Genomic DNA, 22538 nt, shown 5'->3' with positions numbered 1-22538 from the left:
GTATAGCTGCAGGAGTGGAGCTGGTGCATGGCACCACGGTAAGTGCAGCACGTGCTGCCTCCCACCAGCGTGGTAGCCTCCCAGAGAGGCTGTGCAAGGTGCCCGAGTGTGTGTACTCTTGTGAGCTCTAGGGTTCACGGTCTGGACAAGGTAAGCCTGCTCGTGACTTCAGCTTGAGGCCACTGTCCAAAATGTATAGATCAAAATGTGTATACTTGTGTGCCAAGAGACTGTCAGCAGCAGGGTGAAACAAATAGGCCATGGCTCAGGTTCTCAGATTCCTTTTTAAAGGTCATATTACTTGGAGTGTTTGCTTGGGAATACACAGAATTAGGAGAGGAAAAAAAAAAAGTGCCATGAGCAAAGGATAGGCACATGATGATGAGTGAAGGGACAGCAAGAATGGGGTAAGCCGAGGAGAGCAGCTGTTTCTACTGTGGCCAGTTTGGTGATAATGTGATATGGGGAATGGTGGCTGAAGGATGAGCAGGGGATTGGATGTGTTGCAGGGGCATTGGTCAGGTACAAACTGCAAATATACAAGAGAGCTATAAACAGCATTGCTTTCACTGACCATACTCATTTTGTGTACTAGAGCTTCCTTGCATCCTGCTCTCCCTCCTCCTTTGGGAGCCCTCTACAATCTTCCCACATCCCCTGCCTACCAACAGCTCTGTGCTGCTCCCCCTTCCCATTGCCTGCTGTGCTCCCATGGCCTGCACATAACAGGCCCTGTTTTCCCAAGATGGAGAAGTATTAAAAAGCCCCTGTTCATCTCCTCCATCTTTATAACTCCCCTTTGTCTAGCAGGGGGCAGTTGGGCCCAGCCTGTCTCCACAGCCCGTTCTCCTGGGGCTTTGCTGTCCCAGCATGTGCCATCAGGCTTTGCATCCCTCTCCGCTGCCTGTCTGCTGCAGCACAGCTCCCTCCTGTCAGGGCTGATGTCAGGGCTCTCTCTCATCACTGCTCTGCCTGTTGTGAATCATTCTTCACTGTTGCTGCAGCTTCCCAGATACCTCTGCCTTGTTCTCATCTCAGTCCATAAATCCTTCCCCCTTCCCATCTTTCTTTGTCTAGTTTTAAAAAGTTTTAAAAAGACTTATAGCGAGAGTAAGAGAATTGTGAAGACAGAAGGCCAATTTTAGCCGTGGTACAAGCAAAGGAAGCTTCTGTTCCTTGGGCGTTATGTTTGCTAACTCCACTGCAAGTTTAGCCTGGAACTGGCGCTGCTGAAAACTGTTGCGGGCAGAATTTGCATGTTTGCTTTCAAGGCAGCTGTGATAATAGCAGCCTAAGCAGTTGCTCTTTCTCGGTCTTCTTTACAAAAAAAGTTTTACTGTATCCACCAGAGAGGTGATTTGGCTCAGTGACATTGCCTCTGTACCAGGACAAGCTGGTACTATTCCAGGCTGCACACAGACATGGGATCAGAGGCTCCTGGTGAACCTCCTGCAGTCGGCCTCATAGACGTGGCTCTGGAGGCCCAGCAGCAGCCCCGTGAGCCCCGGCCTGCTGCAGCTTCCGGGGCAGAAGTCTCCCAGTTTGTGTAGCCACCTGGTGACCTTGCCACAGCGGTAGTAAAATCCCCAGCTAGCATATGCTGTAACACAGATGCACCAAGATGTGCTTCTGGATGACACAAGGTTTTTCCTAATAGAGCACCTGTACGATAAGCCCCTGATTAAAGTCTCCCGCTAACAGCTTAGAGTGTTTGGACTCAAGTATGCAGAAAAAGTCCTGGCCTTTAGCTCCTGTTTAGAAGTCAAGCCTGCCCTGTGGCCTTGATAACATTGTTAGTGTTATCAAGTTACCTGGGGGCAGGCAGCTATACCAAACAGCACTTCGCAACGCTAGAAATGGTAAATCACATTTTCTTGTGCCGTGCTTCTGCTTTGGGATTCCTTTGGGAAATGGATGAAAGGCCAGTCTTTTTGAAGTACTCCTGTTGCCTTCTGTATTATTTCTCCCCCCTTGAGAGGCAGAGCAAGAGGCCGAGCAGCAGCCTGGCACCCCTCAGAGACCACATTCCCCCCACACGGCCTGAGAAGGCCCAGGCTCCCAAGGCCAGGGTCCTGCTGTGTGCCCCAGCCTGCATCAGCCATCACCCTGTTAGAGGATGCAAACCTCTCTGCCTAGAAGTAGTACTCAGAGAAATGTCTGTCACTTCAAGCACGCTTTGATCCCTGCAGTATTCTTTCTTCCTGTGAGAAATGGGCACTCTGGCCCAGCCTTTACAGTGCACGATTTTGTGGGATAGGCAAATCCACTCAGGTTTTGAGTGACAGCACTGGTTTTCTCTAAGCTCTTATCCTGCACTTTAATGTTCAGTGAACCAAAATTGTTGGATTTATTTTCTAAGAGTCTGGCATCTACATCAGCAATCAAACCTACAAATTGTGCCTTCTGGTTGAACTCACTAGACCCCCAGCTTTGTGTAATTGAGACTGCAGCATGATAAAGAGTTCTGTTATGGCTTCACATATTGATCAGTCCAATTTAATTTCCTCATGGGAACTGGACCACGCTAGGGATGATGGATTGTGTTGAAGGCCTGACAAGACTATTTTAACAAAACATCTCAAGAGCTTCTAGAACAGAGGCAGTTATCAATACTGATGCATGTTTCCTTTCATCAAAAGTTAAGGGCTCATTAATAGGCTATGCAGCAGCTGCTCCCTGCAACACACAACTTTTTTATTTTTTTTTTAAATTAACTTGGAGATACTGTTTCCTCAGCCTTATGAGTTGGCTGTTTCCAAAAGGAAAAGAAATTGAGTTCCAGGTTTTGTTTTTAATGGTATGTATGCTAGCAGTATCACCTGCACTGCTATAATCACTATTTTGGTAATTGAAGCCTAGATTATATTTTAGAGTGATAGTCCTCTCCCACCAGTTATGCCAATATGTGAACTGCTCCCAAACCCTGGGGTCTTATACCTAGAATTTTATGTCAGGTTACTGAAGATGTCTGCTATTTTTAATGTTAATATTGTTGGTAAAATAGTTTCCTGTTGTAACTTTGGCAATCAACATTTTTATTCAGCATTGAATATTTCAAAGATATTTTAAATGTTTTTATTTTAGGCTCTCAGTTGTGAGAAGAAAGATCATTGTTGGTGCAGACAGTTTTACCTTTCCTATATGAAAATGCTAACACTTCATTTATAATCTATTTGCTGTAGGTGTGTTGTGGGTGTTAAATTCTTACTGCTGTTTAATGTTGCAAATTGGATGTATGCAAAGAAAATATGATCAAGGCAAACTGCTATGTTAAACTTGATTTTTAAACACAGTTTTCAGGTAATCAGCTAGAAATTCAGCACCTTACAGAACAGTTTTCCTCAGCTAGTAGGAGGAGTTGCTTTTGTTTATTCATAAGAAAACAATTTAAACCATTTAACACCTGCTATAGTGTTTTCTGGTTTCTTTACCAGTTCACGCGCATTATCTCATTAATTAGCACAGTTCTACTCATTAATGCATGGATTGAAAACAGCAACACATTCAAAGGAGTAACGCTTTGTTTCCAACCTTTCCTTTGTTTCCAAGCTTAGATGAATGTGGTTAGATGATGCCTGTAAAAAATGGGAAATGTAGCTGGGTAGCATGAAATGTAACTGTAGTGACCATGAGCCAAACTGTTTCTTGCTTAAAGTCCTGTGTTGCAAGTTTGGTGCCTTACTATATCTATTTTTTTCCTGATGCTTGAACTTCTGGAATCATTCATTCAAGAGAGATTTGTAATTTTAATAATAGTAATAATAATAACAATAAAAATAATAATGATAATGAAAAGGAATATTTATCACTGGCAATTACAGCTTAAAATTGAGTCAAATATTTCTTAGAAGGTCAGAAATAAGAAGTTAAATAAAAAATATTTTAGTTCCTGAAGTATACTGGAATTCTAACGTTGTGATTCATATTCAGACATTATTGGAATTCGTGATACTGATGATCACATGAATGTTTAATGGGAGATAGCTGCCCTCCAGTCTGCTTTACTGTCACTTCTCTTCCCCACTTACTGTGACAACTAAAAAGAGATTGGGTTACTTTAAATTACCTTCAGCAATAATTAATTCAGATTAATCACCTAATCTTACAAACACTGGAGCACTGAAAGAAAAATAATGATGTGAGATATCCCATGAATTCATCTAATATTGAATATATTCTGTGTTTAGTGCTGCAAACATACTGATGGGGCTGATTCAGACATTTTTACTCATGTGATGGAGCCAACAGCTTTTAACCCTGCAAGTAGGTCCTTTGATTTCAGCAGACTTTAATCCTTAAGAAAACCATTCAATACAAAGTGGCAGGCTCAAAGTCACAGATGAGTACCATTGAGCATAGCTTCAGCATACTTCAGGTCTCTGTTTCTTTCCTCACTCCTTAATATTCCCTGTGGGGTCCTCTCATCGATGTCTGTTCCATGCGGTAACCCACTGCAGGCTTTGTGCTCAGAGCATTGCACAGGGCAAGGGAAAAGAGTTTGCTTTTCAGGTTGGGGATATAGTTGGGTTTTATAGCTCAGAGGTCATTATAATATGTAACAGGTTAGAGTTACAGCATAGACCTTTAAAAAGGGTTTTAGGAGCATACAGTGCTTGAAAAAATAGCAATTACGTGATTCTAAAAAGGGAGGTAAATAAGCAAAGAGAATAACACATGGGGATGTTCCCTACACCTGTTTTTCTGGAATATACGTTAATTAAGGTCTGAAATAGTGGGGCAGTAAGACTGTCTATCATTGACTTTAAGCCTTAATTATATGTTTAATTATGTCCCTTTGTAGCTTTGATAGCTGAGACCCTGAAATGTGAAGTTTCTTTTCTTTAATGTCTGTAACTTCTGTACTTCTAAACAGTACTTTTTGTTGTTGTGTCTGTAAATCTCTAGGTGCTGAAGTGCTGTATATGAACATGTCAGCATATAATGAAGGTCGCCTTCAGTCATCTTTCTGGATTGTTGATAAACAGCATGTGTACATTGGGAGTGCCAGCCTAGACTGGAGATCACTGGGACAGGTAATTTAATTGAAAAAGTGCTCCTATACCCTTTGAGCGTATAATAAGGAAAAAAGTATTGTTTTGAAGCCAACAAGTGGAGATGTAGAGCTTTCTTTTTCTGATAGTTTGCTGGCAGAGAGACTGCCAGAGTTTTGATGACTCTTCTGTCTTCTCACAAGTGTATTACTATAAATGTTACTTCTTTTCATTGAAATACCTATCCTCAACGGTTATGCTTTGTGTTAATTTAAAAAATATATATATTTATTGCCTTTATTGATTTCAGTGATGATTGTGTTGTTTCAAGGTTGTAAGTTCTGGTTTTCTTATTTAAAAAAAATGATAATTTTGAACAAACTGCTAAAGAAACTCCCTGATAGTGCCATGAGAATGACCAAGTCCCTCTCATCTGCCATTTAAATAAGAAAAAGCAAAATTCAGAAGGAATTACAAGGGGATAGTACATAATATCCTGAAATACCCACCACAGCTGGGGAGGGATAGATTTATGGGCACAGAAAGTCAATAGCATAAGGCTATTGAAGATTGTATCTATTAAAATTCTGTATTTTAATTCTGTCATAAGCAAGAGAGTTTAGGGATGTACAGTAAGGCCTCTTACCAACCACCAGTGCTGAGGACTCTCTACAGTCTAATGCCATTTTGAAGAAGTAATTCATCCATGATGATTATTTGTCTTTTCGGAGGTATCTTTTTTTCCCCCAGCAGTCTCAGGATTGTTAAAGGCTGTAATAGTCAGTGGTATGGAGCAAAAATGACCATGTGAGACTGCTGTTGGTCATATTCAGGGCGTGGAGCCTGTACTTTTAGAGTTCACTAATTGTAATGCACAACGTAGGGTAAAGGAAGCAATCCTAGGTTGATTGTTATTAATTACTATTAAAAAAACATACTTCCGAAATATGAGCAGAATGTCAGAAACTTATGAATAATTTTGAACGTCCTTTGTAATGACTTTGTGGAGAAGGAGGTGTGTGTTGCTTTGGAGTTTTTAAGATTTCATTATAGGATTGGTCTTCTCATGATGAAGTAAATCTTAACTCATGTAGCATGCCTGCATTGAACTTTGAGGCTAGTTTTGTGTTTCAAATGTGATTCCTCACTGTTAATTTTATCATTGTATTTTTTGTATGCATTTGGATTTTTTTTTTTGTCTTACTGTCATTTACTAGCATATTTTTTATGTGGTGATAAAATGAAGCCCAGAGGAATATTTGTACAGAGAAAAAAAGAAATCTCTCTCACGAGTTGCAGTAAAAGAGAATCTGCTTTCAATTAGCTGAGAGATGCACATTGGGGTTTCAGAAGAGCCTGAGGATATTAGATGCTTGGCCCCTGTTGACATCTGATATAAGTATCCAATTCCCTTACCCCAGAGTTATAGGTTAATAAATCAGGGCAACTGCCAAAGAGATCTGATATGCAGTCCTAAAATAATAATCTGTCTTGAGCTTTTCACATAAGAGGCAAAACAAGCACAGAACCCTGTCATTTTAGTCTGAGTACTTTCCTGAAGGAAAATGCTTTAGCACACGCGTAGGACCTAATGATACAAAGAGCTGAGTCCTCACTGGGGAAACACGTGGAAACACGGCTCCCGTGGGTTTTCATTATCAGAAAATGTCCCCGTGTAGCTGCACCTGAGGGTCAGGCCCCCCCTTAAAGAGTACGTACTGAGTGGAGCTGGGGAGTAGAGGAGCAGGGAGCGCCAGGCCTGTCCAGGCCCACGCACTCGCGCTGCCTGCAGTAGTGGGGTAGGGCTTCTGCAGTTTTGCAACGACAGCAGAAAACTTGCTCAAGTTGTCACTACACATTTTCTGTTGCATCCTGGCTTTACCTACAGGGAAGGGCCTGTGAAAAGGCAGACTGGGCTGTTGATTAGTCACATATGGTCTCTTTAAAAACTCATCTGATTTTTAGAGTAACAGAACTGTGGTTACTGAATCAGCAAACCACCAGGGCCAGTTTTACAGCAAATCACAGAATAAAGTAGATCTCTGCTATTCTAGAAAGACGTGGTACTTCGGCCTATCAAGCATGCAGTTATCTTCTCACTCAAACAAGCCATCCAGTGTGAGTCAGTCACCTTGTAGCTAGCAGAGGCTTATTATTCAGAGGCTCAGTTCAAGTGTAAATTGTTTTAGTACATTCAGACTCACATCTAATAATACCTGAAATGCAATGAAAAGCTTAAGATTTAGCTGTACATGGTTGTCATATCTTTCCACATACCTCCCCCTGTATTTTCTACATACACGTTTACAGCTTCCTCCCTACTGAACCTTTGCATGCGCTCAAGCCAGTACGCTGCGTTAATCATGTAGGAGCACCTGTTCCACTGGTGCAGCAGTTGTGCTAAAGATGCAGCAGGTTTCTACAGTATTTCCAGAGCTTGCTTTTGATACTGTACAAATACAGTCAGGTGGCTGTTAGTTTTGCTTGCCTAACCTGTGCAAATGCATCTCCAATTCTATTAGTGTGAGGCTGGAGCAGTGCTCTACAATTGCAGTTTCTTTGTGTTCATCTCGCTGTAATTAAAAAAAGGATGCAAATCTCAGCCATTGGTTTGGAATTTAAAAGTTGTGCAGTTGGTAATTAGTTTGAGTGTGTGTTGATAAATGGTTATTGGCAGAATCTACCTTTATTTAGTAACCAAGCCTTTATTAGTGACAAGCTAGTTCTAAGGGGAAGCATTTGTGGAAAAAAGAACAGGCACACAATGCAACTATAAACTGTGTGGGGATTGTAAACTGATTGGGGATTATAAACTGTTGGGGACTGGACTAGATGATCTTTCAAAGTCCCTTCCAATCCCTAACATTCTGTGATTCTGTGTGGTAGGCTGCACATTCAGTTTATTCTGTCTACAGATTCATGTTTTCTTTTCCAGGTGTACAAATCAAGTGAGAATAAAAATACTGTTTTTCCATATTTATTTACAGACTTGACACAAAGGAGCATATTCACACTCAGAACTGTGTAGAGTAAAGACTAACAACAGATAAAATGTGATGAGCAGGCAAAACCTTTTGTGTATATTTGCGGTAGTTTTGGAAGCTAACCCTTTTAATGTGATACTTGTGATCATACCTGCATATAACATACTTCTTTCTCCAAGAAAAAATAATTCTTGAGAAATTAAACTTTTTTTCCAGCTATTTGTGTCTTTACCTAATTAGTTATATACAGACTTTTTCACTGCTCTGTCCTGCACACCTTAAACATCAATAAATAATCTTGCCTTTACCATAGAAGAAGATGACATTTATTGCAGGTTTATACACATGGAACTGTAACAAGCAGAAACTATTCTAGCTCTTTGATTTTTTACTATAATAAAGGAGAGGAACTACCTGAAGATCTGAACACTTCAGACAGGAGTTGTGCATAATTTTTGTTTGTGCCATCAGGACTGTAATGTACTACATAAAATCTCCACATTTCCTTCCTCTAGCATATCTTCCCCCCCCCGGAAGACACCATGTGCTCTGCCAGCCTGCGTGACTGCGTTTATATTCAGATAAACTTACTAGCCAAAGGTTGCACTGGTAATCTGCAGCAGAGCTGGGGATGGAACTTGATTCCACTCCCTGCTTTCACTACCTCAGTAAAAAGAAACAAAACTAAACCCCAACAACTCCACAGCTTTCCAAGCTTGAGCAAGTCCCTGTAGACTGGCAAATACTCATCTTGGGCTATAATGCCAGAGTCTTTGCCCTTCTTACCTCTTGCTTGATAGAGTCCTGGAGACGTAGAAACACTTGTGTGACATTACCGTACAGAGTACTTAACATATAGTAGCTCAGCTCACTGGAGAATATTTATGCAAGGTTACTGGGGTAGATATAACTGGATTTATAGCTATTCTGTCCCTGTGAAGAAAAAGGAGGAAATACAAACAAACAACAACAACAAAACTGTTAGCATTATTCTTTTCTTGGGCATCTGAGTCTAAGCTGAAATAATAATTTAATTTCTAACAGCTTCTCTGAAAAAACAGCATGAGGATTCACATGTACAAAGGTGTCAGATTTGCTTTTACAATATTTGTGGAGAATTCTTCTCTTCATCTATAAGCTGGACACTAGAAATCAGTCTCTTATGCGGCTTACTGGGTTTTGTTGTAATTTTCTTGACTTGCCATCACTGACAAGAAACAGTGCTAATATTGTCTTTAAAAGTAGTTTTTCTGCATTAGGAAGAGAGATTTTCATATGCTGTGTACATTACCTAGGGAATAACGCTTATAGTTGCATATATCCTTGTGCCTTTGCCATCAAATTTTTAATATTTGCCAGAGTCTGAGCTTTGACATTATGGACAAGACTGATAGCACAGTCTATTGCTAAGTTTTCTCAGCATTTCCCATGTAAAATTGTGTTTCAAGTGGGTTGCAAGTTTTCCAAAACACTAATCACTTTGGCTGAAATCTATGCCAGCTATCTGCTTTTGTCTGAAATTAAACCCTGAAGGCAAGTGAATATGAGTGTACAGCCTCCCTGAAAAAAATGAGTTTTAAAAAAGTAAGGCTTTTTCACTCAGAGTGGACTATTCTGATCTTTTCTTTGAACAGGTCTAGATTTTGTCAGGGATACATCTTTAACTGTTGTTACTAATATATGCCAAATACAGCCATAATCGATTGAAAATTTGCAATTAATGCATGCATAGAAGTAATTGTTCAGAAAGTCCTTTTCTGTCTGTCACACTTCATTCCCTGAGCTTTTGTGCGGTGATATACCTCAGCTAGGGGACCCAGATAGTTGCGGAGTACCACTGAAATTCAGGCAGGTATTACAGGATCTGGGCCCAGAGGTTTAATGGGAGTTGATTGGACCAAGAAAGAGGAGGCTGGGAGGTTGAGTGGTCAACAAGGCTGCTCTGGACCCAGAGGGACATGGCTGCTTGTTTTGAAACTGGAAAGAAACACTAGCAAGACTGAAAGCCAGTTAGTGAGGAGGATGAGGAACCAGCAGGAGGCTGTGACGGAGAGATAATGAGGCTTGGGAGGTGTCGGAAGGAAGGAAGATGCTGAATAACAATGATCCCAGGGAAAACTGAAATTAGCTAAGGGAGGAAGCCAGGTAGGTTAAATTGCAGGACAGGTTTGTTGAAATGGGAAGATGGAGACTACGCAGGTGTTGAGAAAGTTGCAAATTCAGTTAGGAGGAGAGAAATTGTATGATGTGCCAGGGAAATAAAGCTGAGGGCTGTTGAGCAGACAAGGGACAAGAGGCTGGGAGCTGGGCCTGAGAAATGAGTTTCAGTCAAGAGACTGAGTCAGAGGCTGGGGGTGCAGCATGGAGGTCAAGGTGGATAAGGACTGGGAGCCCAGGGGTGAGAAACACCCTTCCTCTCCCTCTTCTGTTTGAAGCTCTGGCTTAGCAGCATCACATATGAATGTGCTTAACTAGAAACATTAAAAGCTTTGCTGAACTACTACTAGTAGTGTTATCAATAAGCTCCTGTTACCATTTTTCCCTTTCTGCTGCTATAAAGTTTCTTCTTGATTGTATTACTCTGTTTGACTAGTAAATATGCCTTCTGCAGTTCTTTGAGCTGGTGATTTTTATTTTTTTTTTGAAACACTTACTGAACATGTAAATTTGTTTAGTTGCTTTCACAATTATTTTATTTTATTTATTTTATTTTATTTTTGCTGCTCTGAAGCATTATTTCTGGACAGGGATATAAACTGCTACACTAATAGTGATGGTTTCCTTAAAAGTTTACCAGTCTCCTTTTATAGTAGTGGCTTTCAGATTTTCGTTCTCAATAATTTTTTTTCTTCATTTTCTTACGACCATGGCAGCCATAATCTTTACTGCTCTCCTAGAGAGGTATTACTTTCCTAGATATAGTAACGATGTGTAAAATTGCATCAGTGAAATAGCCTTTCCGCTGATCTAGCTTTTTTCTGGTAAATTTTGTAAACTGATAGAATGGTGCAAAAACTGTATAAACAAGACTTTCATCAAGCTGGTGAACCTGAAAGAATTATAGAAAGGCTTGTAGTACCATTTTTCCTGCAAAATGTGTTTTAGGGGAGTACTAACAGCGGAAAATGGTAAAGGTAAAATTTTCAATCTCACTTTGAACTTTTTATCTCATATGGGAGATCTGTGTGATTGTCTGTACAACTTCTGCCTTCCGCTTTCATTGACGCTCAGTCAGTGATTGCTGCAATTGATGAAGTATCTTTGCAGCGTTCCCAGGCTCTTGCCTGAGATGTTTTGTGACCATTGAACAAGTCAGGCAGTATCTTTGGGCTACAGCTGGGCAGTGTATTTAAGTATATATTTAAGTTAATGACACGTTGAAGTCTATTGTTAGTCAGCAAAATATACACATCTACTCTAAAATGTTTGCTGAGAAAGGGTTCATTCAATGCTACCTAAAATTGCATACTTCTTCTGATAAATTGCTGCCTGTGGATTGCACTAGTAACAACAAAGGCGATGTAGCGCTATATTCTAGTCTCTAGTTACTTGACCAGGTAGCTTATTAATGTAACTAAAATAAATGGATCATATAAAAATTATCAACCATAATATTAATGAAGAGCAAGAACTAACAAAAAAAATCATGTTTCATTTGCTCCATGACTGCCTCAAGTAGTTTCAGTGAAGTTTGAAAATGCTTTTTTCCTCCTTAATTCTCTTAAGGCACATGAGGTTTGTAGTACAAACAGAACCTCTAATCAGCCCCAAATATACTTCTGCAGCTCTTCATTGCTAACAACATTTTTGGAAAAGCTTTATTATTCACACATGAATAATTGAATCCAGTGGGCAAATAACCGTAATGGATTAGCTGAACCATTTCAGAAAAATATGTTTATGTGCAATAATCAGCCCTTGGAAAATTCTATTATGGGACATTATTGAAACAAGTAAAAATTAATCCGATTGTCTTCACTAGAAGTGGAATCGGGCCAATATTGACTACTGTTGTGTCATAGGCTAGAAAATAGCTTAAATTGTCAGTACTAAGAAGTGACATGTAAATGGGTGTATGTGTGAGGTAGTTAATGTCCAAATTTTGAGCTTTCAATGCCTGCTGCTTGCTCTCTGTAACTGGTCTGCCTGGTCTACAGGGCTGGTTATGAACACCTGGGCTAAACAGAAGTGGCACGTCCAGAGTCCTCCAGTTACTGGAGATGAAGTCAGAACCACCAGCTGGGAGTCTGCTCACATGTTGTGCTTCTGCACACAAACTGCTTAGATTGAGGGGAAAAAAAGTGAGTCTTGGTGTGCCAAAAAAAGAAGGCGTGCTGGGAAGAAATGATCTGGGGGAAAAAAATAAAAAATAAGTGGGCCTAAAAATAAGGTGAGGTTCCTGGCTGGAGGAAAGATCCTAGGAGTAGGGCAAGATCCTGGAGGTCAAGGAGCTGTGAGGAGATGGAGGCCAGGGGGATGGTGATGCTCGAGATGAGCAATGGTGAGCAACCACACAGCAGGGACAGACCCAACTTCCTGTGCTAGCATCCCAGGCCAGCAGCCACCTCCCTGCAGGAAGTGGAGAGCAAGGGAATGTGCTTGCAAAATAATCAAGTAGTTAGAAAAGTGTCATCTGATCGGTTCTTAAATGAACCCCAGTATCCAGATCCTCTATACGTAGTCATTTGCTCTATCTTGCTTGTGACACCTTGAAAGTATTATCCCCAAAAATCCTACATAAAATTGTGACTCAACTGATGGCGAGGAAAAGTTCCTAAGCAGGGCCATGGTTTTCTCTCTTACAGTTAGCTGTGTAAGAACTGCTAGCAGAGGATTTTTTTCTCAGTTGGTTCTTAAATCAGTATATTTTTTGGATTCTTCATTCTTCTGATTGATCTAAATTCAGATCAAATTAGGCTGAATGGCTTTAGAACATAATTATTTATGGGAAAACAAAAAAGCAAGTGTGAATTTGCTCTCGTCTTTCCTGTTTACTTTGTGTCTGTTGCATTCCTTGTGTGATTTCTTCCACCAACGCAAAGTACGATTTCAGAAAGGCATTTGAGTTTTCTTTACATTAAAAAAACATACAAAACAAGCCAACCAACCAAAACAAAACAAACAAAAAAACTCTGAAGGAGGACTGGGAAAATAATACCTGATGTCATCACCACTGTATTTGTTCAGGAAGACATTAATTCTTGGTAAATTAAGCTCAGTCTCATGTGTAAAAGTTATCTGACTTTGCTTCTTACATGAAGTTACTTCAGGTGGTGTTTTGAATAGCAAAAGTTTATCTAATCATCTGTGCTGCAGAGGATCAATGATTTGTTCTTGCTGACTCCCAACAGTGCCTTGCAGTGCTTTCAAAAGTGACAGCTACCAGACAAGACTACGAAACAACACCATTTCCTTTTCAGGCAGTTTCTTCTCCATGTTCCTCTTAATCCCTTGGTGTCATAAATCAGAAACTAATGATTGTACCTACATAATCTAAGCTAATTGGAAAATTAGATAAACTGTACTGACACTATCAGTTTAGAAGCAGTGACCTGTTTTATCTGAGGAATTAGGTTTTTACCTGATGCACCTGAGATGTTAAATATACAAGAGGGCCAAAATAGATTACAGGTAAACTGACTTCTAAAGTACACCAGAGTTGTAGCAAGTATGAATTATCAATTACATTTAAATAATTACAGATTTGTTGCCTGTTCATTTATTCTGCTAATTATTCTATCAAATCAGCAGTTAAATTAGCTGTATGAGATGTCAGAGAGTTATGACTCTTATTCTGAAAAAGGTTTATTAAGCATCTGAAGATGGAATAGATAAGTAAAATTATGCTTTTTATTGGTAAACATGAATAATCTACATTACACATACTTACAATCTAAGTATATTGGATTCCAAATTTTTCTGAAATTAAGAACACTACAGTTATTCAGGAGAAACAAAACAGACAAAAGATACATTTTTTCTTCATGTTAACTAAAAATCAAAGAATCACAGAATGTTTTGGGTTGGAAGGGACCTTAAGGGTCATCCAATGCCACCCCGCCTGCCATGGGCAGGGACACCTCCCACCAGACCAGGCTGCCCAAAGCCCCATCCAGCCTGGCCTTGAGCACCCCCAGGGATGGGGCATCCACAGCTTCTCTGGGCAGCCTGTGCCAGGGCCTCACCACCCTCACAGTGAAGAATTTCTTCTGAATACCTAATCTAAACCTACCTTCTTTTAGTTTAAAGCCATTCCCCCTTGCCCTGTCCCTACACTCCCTGACAGAGTCCCTCCCCATCTTTCCTGTAGGCCCCCTTCAGGTACTGGAACGCTGCTGTAAGGTCTACCCTGTGCTTTCTCTTCTCCAGGCTGAACAACCCCAACTCCCTCAGCCTGTCTTCATAGGAGAGGTGCCCCAGCCATCTGATATTCCTCGTGGCCCTCTTCTGGACTATTGCCAACAGGTCCCTGTCCGTCTCGTGCTGGGGGCCCCAGAGCTGCATGCAGTGCTCCAGGTGGGGTCTGATGAGAGCAGAGCAGAGGGGGAGAATCCCCTCCCTCACCCTACTGACCACACTGCTTTTGATGCAGCCCAGGGTACGGTTGGTTTTCTGGGCCAGAGGCACACATTGCTGGCTCACATTCAGCTTCTCATCAATCAACACCCCCAGGTCCTTCTCCTCGTGACTGCTCTCAATCCCTTCTCTGCCCAGCCTGTATTTGTGCTTGGGATGGCCCTGGCCCATATACAGGACCTTGAAAAACTGGCTAGCCAATATTTTGTCTTTGTACGAACTAGTTTTTTGGACTCAGCTGTCTAAAGCTTGCAGCAGGACAACTGCAGGAGCGCACTTGAATGAAATGTTGCTGTGTGTCTTGCCTGTTATCACCAGACAGGACAGAACTGAATTAAGAGATTCCAAGGGTTTTAATTTAGTTGTTCAGACTCTCCGCCTTATAACAAAGAAAAAAGGAGACAAAAGCGGTAGTTAGAATTCTTCGCTACCACCTTCTCCTCCTCTTGTCTTCTGTGACAAATAGTCTCTGATAAAACCTAACCTCTGTTTCTTCCTAGTCTCTTCAAGATGACAAAAATTGGAAGCAGAATATGGCATCCTCAAGTACTGAGAGATGCATCACAAAGGGAAGTTTGGAGGCAATTTGGGGTTGTGGGAATTTTGGAGGAGCAATCCTCTGATTGCTCAGAGGGTAAAATCATTGGGACGCAATCTATCTAGTTCTTTACTCAAAAGTCTCGTGCCAGGTATATGTGGAGGACTATTCCTGTCAGCTCAAGGGCAGCCCTTGGAAGGTGATGCCACTCATCCTGAGATTATTCCTCCTCCTTCTCTTGGCCTCCATTTCAGGGGATACAGATCCAAACCATAACTTTTCCACAATTCATGAGGTTCTTGAATGCTGCTGGGAACATTTTATTTTTATTTTCCCTCTCAGGTAAAGGGAAATGATCATTTACTCAAACTGTGTCTTTAAAAACTGTAGTTTCTATTTATTTGTGTGACCTAAATTATCCTCCCATAAGAACACTGTGTAGTAAGTACTGGACTTCTATACACTTTAAAGTACATCATGATGATCTCATTTGTTTTCAAAAATCTTGCTATAGTAGAGTTGCCTCTCCAATCTGATCGCTGAGACAGGATCTGTACATTTGCAATTTCTGTTAATGACAGTTGCATCTTATCTTTACAGAACTGCACAGCTCAAAAAGCATGCTATAATCAGTCAGTCATTTTTTTGAACTTTTATCTAAATGAGTCTCTTGAAGTTATGTAATGGTGCATCTGGTCCTTTTGAGATAAGACACTTTGTCTGACATTTAGTGGAATTGCATCTTTTCACTCAAGCAAACATTATATTGAGAGTTTCCACTGATAGAATGCTGCTCTTGTATGAGCTACAGTTCTGTCCCTAACGTGCACTTTAGACCATTGCCAATCCTAACTGTCGTCTTCTAATAATTTGCTTAATTTTCTTACCATCCCCATGGTGTTCAGTATCATATCGCTATTACTAAATTGAGCAGTCTCAAGTGTCAAATAACTTGAAACACGGCTCCTTCAGCTTCGTCATCCAGCGGGGTTCAAGCAAGCTCAGACGGATAAATGTTATACTGAAAGTATATGCAGCAGAATACCTGTATATTCCATCTGAATTCGTATTTCTGTCTTAAATATTATCCCTCATATTTAACAGAGAATATCTGCTTCCCAAAAGTTTGGGTATGTTATTAGCTGTGTGATCCAATCCTGAAAATACTCATGCTGCTAATCCGGTTGACTTCAATGGGATTATTTCCAAAACTAGCTAACATTATAAAGGTAAGATAAAAACACAACCTAGATGTATAAGCACAGGTGGATGAGTCAAGATGTGAAGAAAATGTGTCTCAGTAGATATTACAGAGCTGTATTGACAATTAAATTCCGTTTTTGTTTTTACTTCTCACAGTATAGAAAGCCAGTTGGATTGTCAAAACTCTGCTGTGAAGTTATTACAGCTTGTCTTCCAAAAGACAGACTGAAAATGTATTTACTGTTTTTTGCTAAGAGCTATTGGCCAGGGTCTCCCTCTTTAATCAAATCTAGAACAGTTTGATGACTGATACATTTCTCCAAGATAGCAGCTTTCCCTTTTCCTTTGTCTTTTTTTTTTCTTTCCTTCTTTTCCACTGGGTGTGGAGGTGGCAGGGGACATACTGCTCTTGAAACATGCAGAACTTACAGTGTGTATTTATCGTGGTGCAGGGTTTGCATTTTTGGAAGCCTGGTGTTTTGGTTTAACTGAGAAAGACCTGTTTTGTTTTGGTTTTACATCCAGTAGATCAGAACAGCCAGCCCTGCCCATTAGGCTTACTCTGCTTGAAATTTATTACCCGGCCATCCAGTATTTACAAATGAATCTCAGTGAAGCAAATGGGCTGTTTTGTCTCTTGCTAGCATTATGTACAATGCAAACAGAAGGCTGGTTAAAGCTGGACAGGAATATGGGTAATGTGGCTGCTGCACTGTGTTTTGTGAGTGTTTCTGTTGCTGCCTGGCAGTGCTCTTGTTCTTCCTTACTTCTGTGGGTTTCTGGTTTTGTGATCAAGTGAGTGCAAACAGCCTGGGGCTGTGTATTTTCCTTGCCCTTCAAGCCAAAAAGACTTCCCATGCTCTGCTGGCTTTGCTAGTTCCTCTAGATCCCCAGCTGCGAGGTGTTAGGAAGGCGTTACTCCGAGTGCTGCAGCATTCCCTTTTAGCATGGTTCTCCTCATGTCGTGCTCTATTCTCATGTGCATCATCTGCGTTGTGTCTTTGCATTTAGTGTCAGACAGGGCAAACCCCAACTTGCTGCATATTTTTATTTGATTTCTGTTGACTGTAGGAGCATGCTCGTCACTCTCTCTGGCCTTTTAAATTAGATACCTTTTTTTTTCTCTTTTTTTTATTTGTTGTGAAAGTTCAGTAGAACAGGTTTACCTACCATAGGAGTAGTCAGTAATAAATTGGATAAATCAATGAAAAATAAGCCTACAGAACAACATGATGAAACATCCACTTTGAACAGTTAGTCATTTCTTTAAAAAACTTAGTGGGATACTCATGTAGTTGGAGCTCCGAAGTCCAAAAAACGTTTCTTTCTCCAGTAAAAAATAACCTCATAATTGTTTGCTTGCTTTTTAATGCTCGCCATGTCATTTCTACATTTTAAAACAACTAAGAGTCAGAGAAGATCTTGCAAAGAGAGTGTCTCTGACTCTGGTCTGTGTGTGGTCCCTCAGATACCTGACAAATAATATCAGTGCGTTAGGATTATCGGGCTTGAGAGCTTTGGGTGGGTTCTAGAAGTGTGCAGGGAACTGCAGGCAAGCAGGATCTCAGCGGTGTACACTGTCTGCCATTACGCAGAGGACAGAAAAATCATTGAGACAATGATCCTGGAGGCAGCTTTAAGGTCGACTGCTGCTGTCCTGAAGCAAACAGGCAGGCAGAGTGGTGAGCTGACAGTACTGCTGAGACGTGCTTGCAGGAATCAAGGCCTTAGAGATAAAACTTGGTAGCCTAAGAGTTCAGTTATTGAGAAGAGGCAAAAAATAAAAGGCTTTGGTCACTGTGGTGAGAGTTGTTTCCAGCAAGCCTCTACAAGGCCTTTCTGCAGTGAACAGTAAAGCAGACTGCCCCAAACTGGGCTCGACTTGAGTTCATAGACCCTGCAACCAAGCACATTTACAAGTGCAAGTCTTGTCATTTCATCTGTGTTAAGAAACCCTGAAACAGCGAGATGTGCTGAGAAGGTAAGGTGTATTCCTGCAGGTGCTGCACTGGAGGGGCTGTGCGGTGTCCATGCTGGCGCAGCTTGCTGGCTGCCTGCACAAAGTGGGGCAGCGCCTGCCTGAGCACCTCTGCTCTCCAGTCTGAGCCAAACCGCACGGGCAGAGCAAACGTGTTTGTGCTGCGTGTCTGTGCCAGGGTGGCTTGTGTGAAGCTACAGCTGGAGTTCAGCATCCAAGGGGTAGGCAACTCCGGAGTCATAGCTCTAAAAGACCGATGAGGTCTACAGCCACGTTGTCTGTCCTAGACAACATGACAGGCCGTACACTCAGATCCAGTGGTCCCAGCACCAAGCTCGACAGCCGGTGGTACAGTCTGAAAAAAGTAGACTTATGTGGGTGGAAGAAAGGCCGTAAATTCCCTGCTTTCCCAAGGATGTGATTGATGTTGCGCTGAAAGAGAACTTGTTCATTAAAACCCAGTTGAATCTCTGCGGGGGGAGCTAATGCACCACAGCCTGTTCTGTCATCTCCCACAACAACTTGCTGGCAACTAATCCTAGTCAGTAATGTTAATGAATGGAGGCGGATTCCTCTCTGAGGGATTAGTTATTAGCATACCCCATCAGATCAGCCTTGTTCAAGTAAACAATTAAAATAACAACATTAAAATAATCATGAATGTATATTCCCGGTATGTCAGTGGTTCCACCCACACGTGCGTACTTCGGTATTGCACAGAGTTCCCTTCTAGACAAACACCTTCATTCACAACTGCCTCAACCCCTAAAGGTTCCCCAGTGCAGCAGCTCAGCCACCTTCCATTTTAACAGGGAGCCTTTCAAGGAAAACTGGGTTTAGTATTGTCTTGTGAAAAAGACACAGTAAATCAGGCTGAAATACAGGGCCATAGATCTCCATGAGTACTGCGAGGAAGGACAACCATTTCAATCATTCTGTGAAAGGAATAATGGCTCTGAGGTGCAGTGTAAAACCTCATCTTTCTATTTACACAAATTGCCGAGCAGAACAAAATAGATTGTGACAAAGCAGTCCTTCCATATGAATGTACAGAGTTAACAGCACCTCTAAACCTGTTCAGATTTTGATATTGTCTTCACAAACATTAAGGCCTAGTTTGGAAGTCATCGTGCAGGCACTTTTCTTAACTTTGTGAAGTAAACAACACTCACCAAAGCAGTGAAATCGTTCATGTTTGCCTGGAACTGCTCTGTGGCAAACTGAATCACTGCTTGAGGAAGGTGCACGGGGCGGGCAGCACGGGCAAACAGACGTGTGAGGGGTGTCTTCAGGAAGTTTCACAAGTCGTGAGAATTCCTCTATTGGGAAATTCGTGTAATATAATGATTTAATATGTTTTTATTATCTTTTATTTTACTTTATTATTTCATCATGTAAATGGATTGTTTTATTTACTTTATATATTATTGTTTTATATATATTTTAATGTTTTGTAATATAATGATTTAATTGGCATTTCTTTCAAATTTAATGGTATGGTATGTTTCTGTGGTTAGCAAATCATTCTGTGTGTAGCTCTGCTGCATGGGTACAACACGTGTATATACCATGTATATACACTATGAACACATAAAACAGTTCCGCGATGTACATTCTGCTTATTAGCATAGTGTATTGGAAACATCTTTATCATCTTTGTGACTGGTATTTTATTATCTTTAACTCTATACGTGCCATAACAACTCAAATAGAAATTATGTGAGGAAAAAAAATATTTTCCAGTTTTCAGACTGTGAGCGTTGATGCTGAATTGGAATAACACGTTCCCAGGTATCTTTTCAGGTATTTCTTTCCTTTTCCTATAAAATGATTATTACCCAACATTGCAGGCAGCAATGGCATTAAGCCTTAATGGTCTCACAACTGTTTGTTGTTTCTTCTTCATTCTGTTCAGTGTTAACTCATGTAAGAGCTATTTAAGTAGATACTATACTTTTATTAGCATATTTGATCTCTGACATCTTTGACACAGTATTTCTGCTTCTTGCACATGGGCTGTTATACAACATTATTAAAAAAATACACTTTTATATATATAGGGTTAGCATCTGCCACGTTTGAGATAGGTCATGATCTGTTTTTTTCTCCTTAAAAAATAATTTATTTTCCCCCTTTCCACGATGATATAGACACAGCATGCATTATTACTATTTGTTTATGTAGTGGCAGCCAGCTGATACCGCAGCTGAATCCAGTTCACCAAGTAGCAAGAGGCTTTTCAGATGACCCAAATGTAAGTGGAACACAGTGAAACTAAGGCAACTTGCATCAATGTGTTCTGCAGTTAGGGTCAGGAGACAGGAATATGACATATGAATTTAATTCTAAGTTTTCTTCCTAGGAGAATATAGCAGGCCCACATCTTTACAGTGGAGATGGTTCCTTGTTGAAACAACCAAAAATAGTAAACTGGCTACTAAAAAAGAATATGAACAAAGAGCAAGCAGGGATTTCTGAAACAGATTTTCATATCAGCTAGCCATTATCCTGGGGCTGCCTGTGTAATATTTTGCTAAATTACCTGTCTAAACTGGTTGGATTTCTAACTTACCTCAAGGTCCTGTACACTTCATTTAATCAAGGTTCAAAAGTTAATTAGAGCCTTCGGCCCTCCGTTGACATCAAGGTTTCTAAGTCTGATCAGGTAGCCTGGCAAGGCTGAACAGTTACAGCAGTAATTCGTATGTAATGTCATTGTCCCAGTTTGTGTCCACAGCACGCCTGCCACCAATCTCTATTCGGTATGTAAAATGAAAACCCTCTGTGTGTGTCAGTGATGTTATAAATAATGCATCCAATTAGTCAACTACGTGCTGCTGCATTTCCCTGATGCCCGCGAATCTGAAAGCCCCAAAGAAACCATGCGCTTTGAGAGAAAAGGTTTAGATAAATACTGCCTTTATTCTGAGGCCAGTCCTCTGTGCTCTCCTCTCAGTGTCATACAGCAGAAGACGTAGGGAGGCTGCCCCTTGCAGCACTGCCGAGGATGAGAACAAACTCTAAGAGCTCGTGCTGTGATTTCCAGCTGCGTGAGGAGGCTGCATGATAAGGGCTGACAGGAGGGCGATACAGGCTCTGATGCAGGAGAGATGGAAAGAGGCAGCGGGATGTATGCGCATGGTGTAGTAAAGGAGATTCCAGGCTTTTCCAGAAGCTAGCAGGCTCCTTCAGCACACCTTTTAATTTTGTATGGTTCCAGTGAGGCAACTAATTGTTGAATTTCATGAGTGACACCAGCACCAAAATGTGCTGCAGCTTGCCAGCAGTGAAATGAAGGCCAGCACAATGTGGTCCTTTTCTTCCTAGCCTGTGCTTTTCTTTAATATAAGGAACAAAAACTGCATTTGAAAAGAGAAACAGAATCAAATTAGAATTCACATTAATTAGATTTCCTACAGTAAAACAAGAAATAAATCAAATAGGATTCTGGCAAAATGGTTTCTTGCAGTTGCAAGTTTGCTTTTTCCCTGAAGAGACACTTGTGCTTGCTTTGAGGGGGTAATGAAACTGTAAACTGAAAAGTCATTTGAAAATGATAAATTAGGCTGTGATTATGCCAAGTGATATTAATTATGCTGATGGAGTATATAGCAAGGAATTTTTAACTGATTCAGTTCTGCCTTCTGGCTTTCTCTGACAAGTAGCGATGTGTCGCACTTGGTTTGTTGGTGAGCATCAACAGCAGCAGCAAAGCCCAAACTTCCACTCTCGGCGCTGGGTTCTACGTGAGCATCACCACACAGTGGTCCATGGTTTAAACAAATGTTATTTATTCGTTTGTATGAATGCATATATTTTTGATGGATTTTCTTTATCAATGAGCAGATGGCTGACATAAAAATTGTGATGGTTGTGTTTTCTAATGTGGCAAGGACAGAGGGGATTTCTCGTTTTCTGCTTCGAAGCAGCATTGCTATCTCTTCCCCACAAAGTTCTCTCTAAGCCATGCCATTTTAAAGAAAGCCCCCCTTCATTTGCATGCCTCGCTTGTTCTGCCTCTCTGTGGTAATATCTTTCAGCAGAAATGAAATGCTGAACAGACTGTTATTCAGCATAGTTTCCCTAAGATCAGGATGCTGTGCAAAACAATGGTAGGGCCATCTACTGAATGTGAGGTGAAGTGGAAATTAGTAGAGCATCACGGTGCAATTCTGTGTTCCTGACCTGTGTGTGGACCAGCAAAAAAAAAAAAAAAAAAAAAAAGGAACTGGACACAAAAATTAGCAGCTTTTGAATTATCTCTTATG

At 40.8% G+C, this 22538-nt stretch overlaps 1 protein-coding gene across 28 annotated transcripts in view; it reads left to right on the top strand.

Annotated features, from left to right (window-relative positions):
• PLD5 (phospholipase D family member 5) overlaps nt 1-22538 on the top strand; it is a 180048-nt gene that overhangs the window by 131454 nt on the left and 26056 nt on the right. For 26 of the 28 annotated variants that reach the window (XM_083830302.1, XM_083830314.1, XM_083830303.1 and 23 more), the window contains one exon: nt 4906-5033. In XM_083830302.1, coding sequence (XP_083686428.1) covers nt 4906-5033 — 128 coding nt within the window. Of the gene's footprint in view, nt 1-4187; nt 4264-4905; nt 5034-22538 lie in introns of all 28 variants that reach the window. The other 2 variants (XM_083830308.1, XM_083830309.1) reach the window with 1 other exon arrangement.

This window comes from Anser anser (genome assembly GCF_964211835.1).
Source record: "Anser anser genome assembly, chromosome: 3".
Lineage (NCBI taxonomy): Eukaryota > Metazoa > Chordata > Aves > Anseriformes > Anatidae > Anser > Anser anser.
This window is presented reverse-complemented; position numbering and strand designations above follow the sequence as displayed.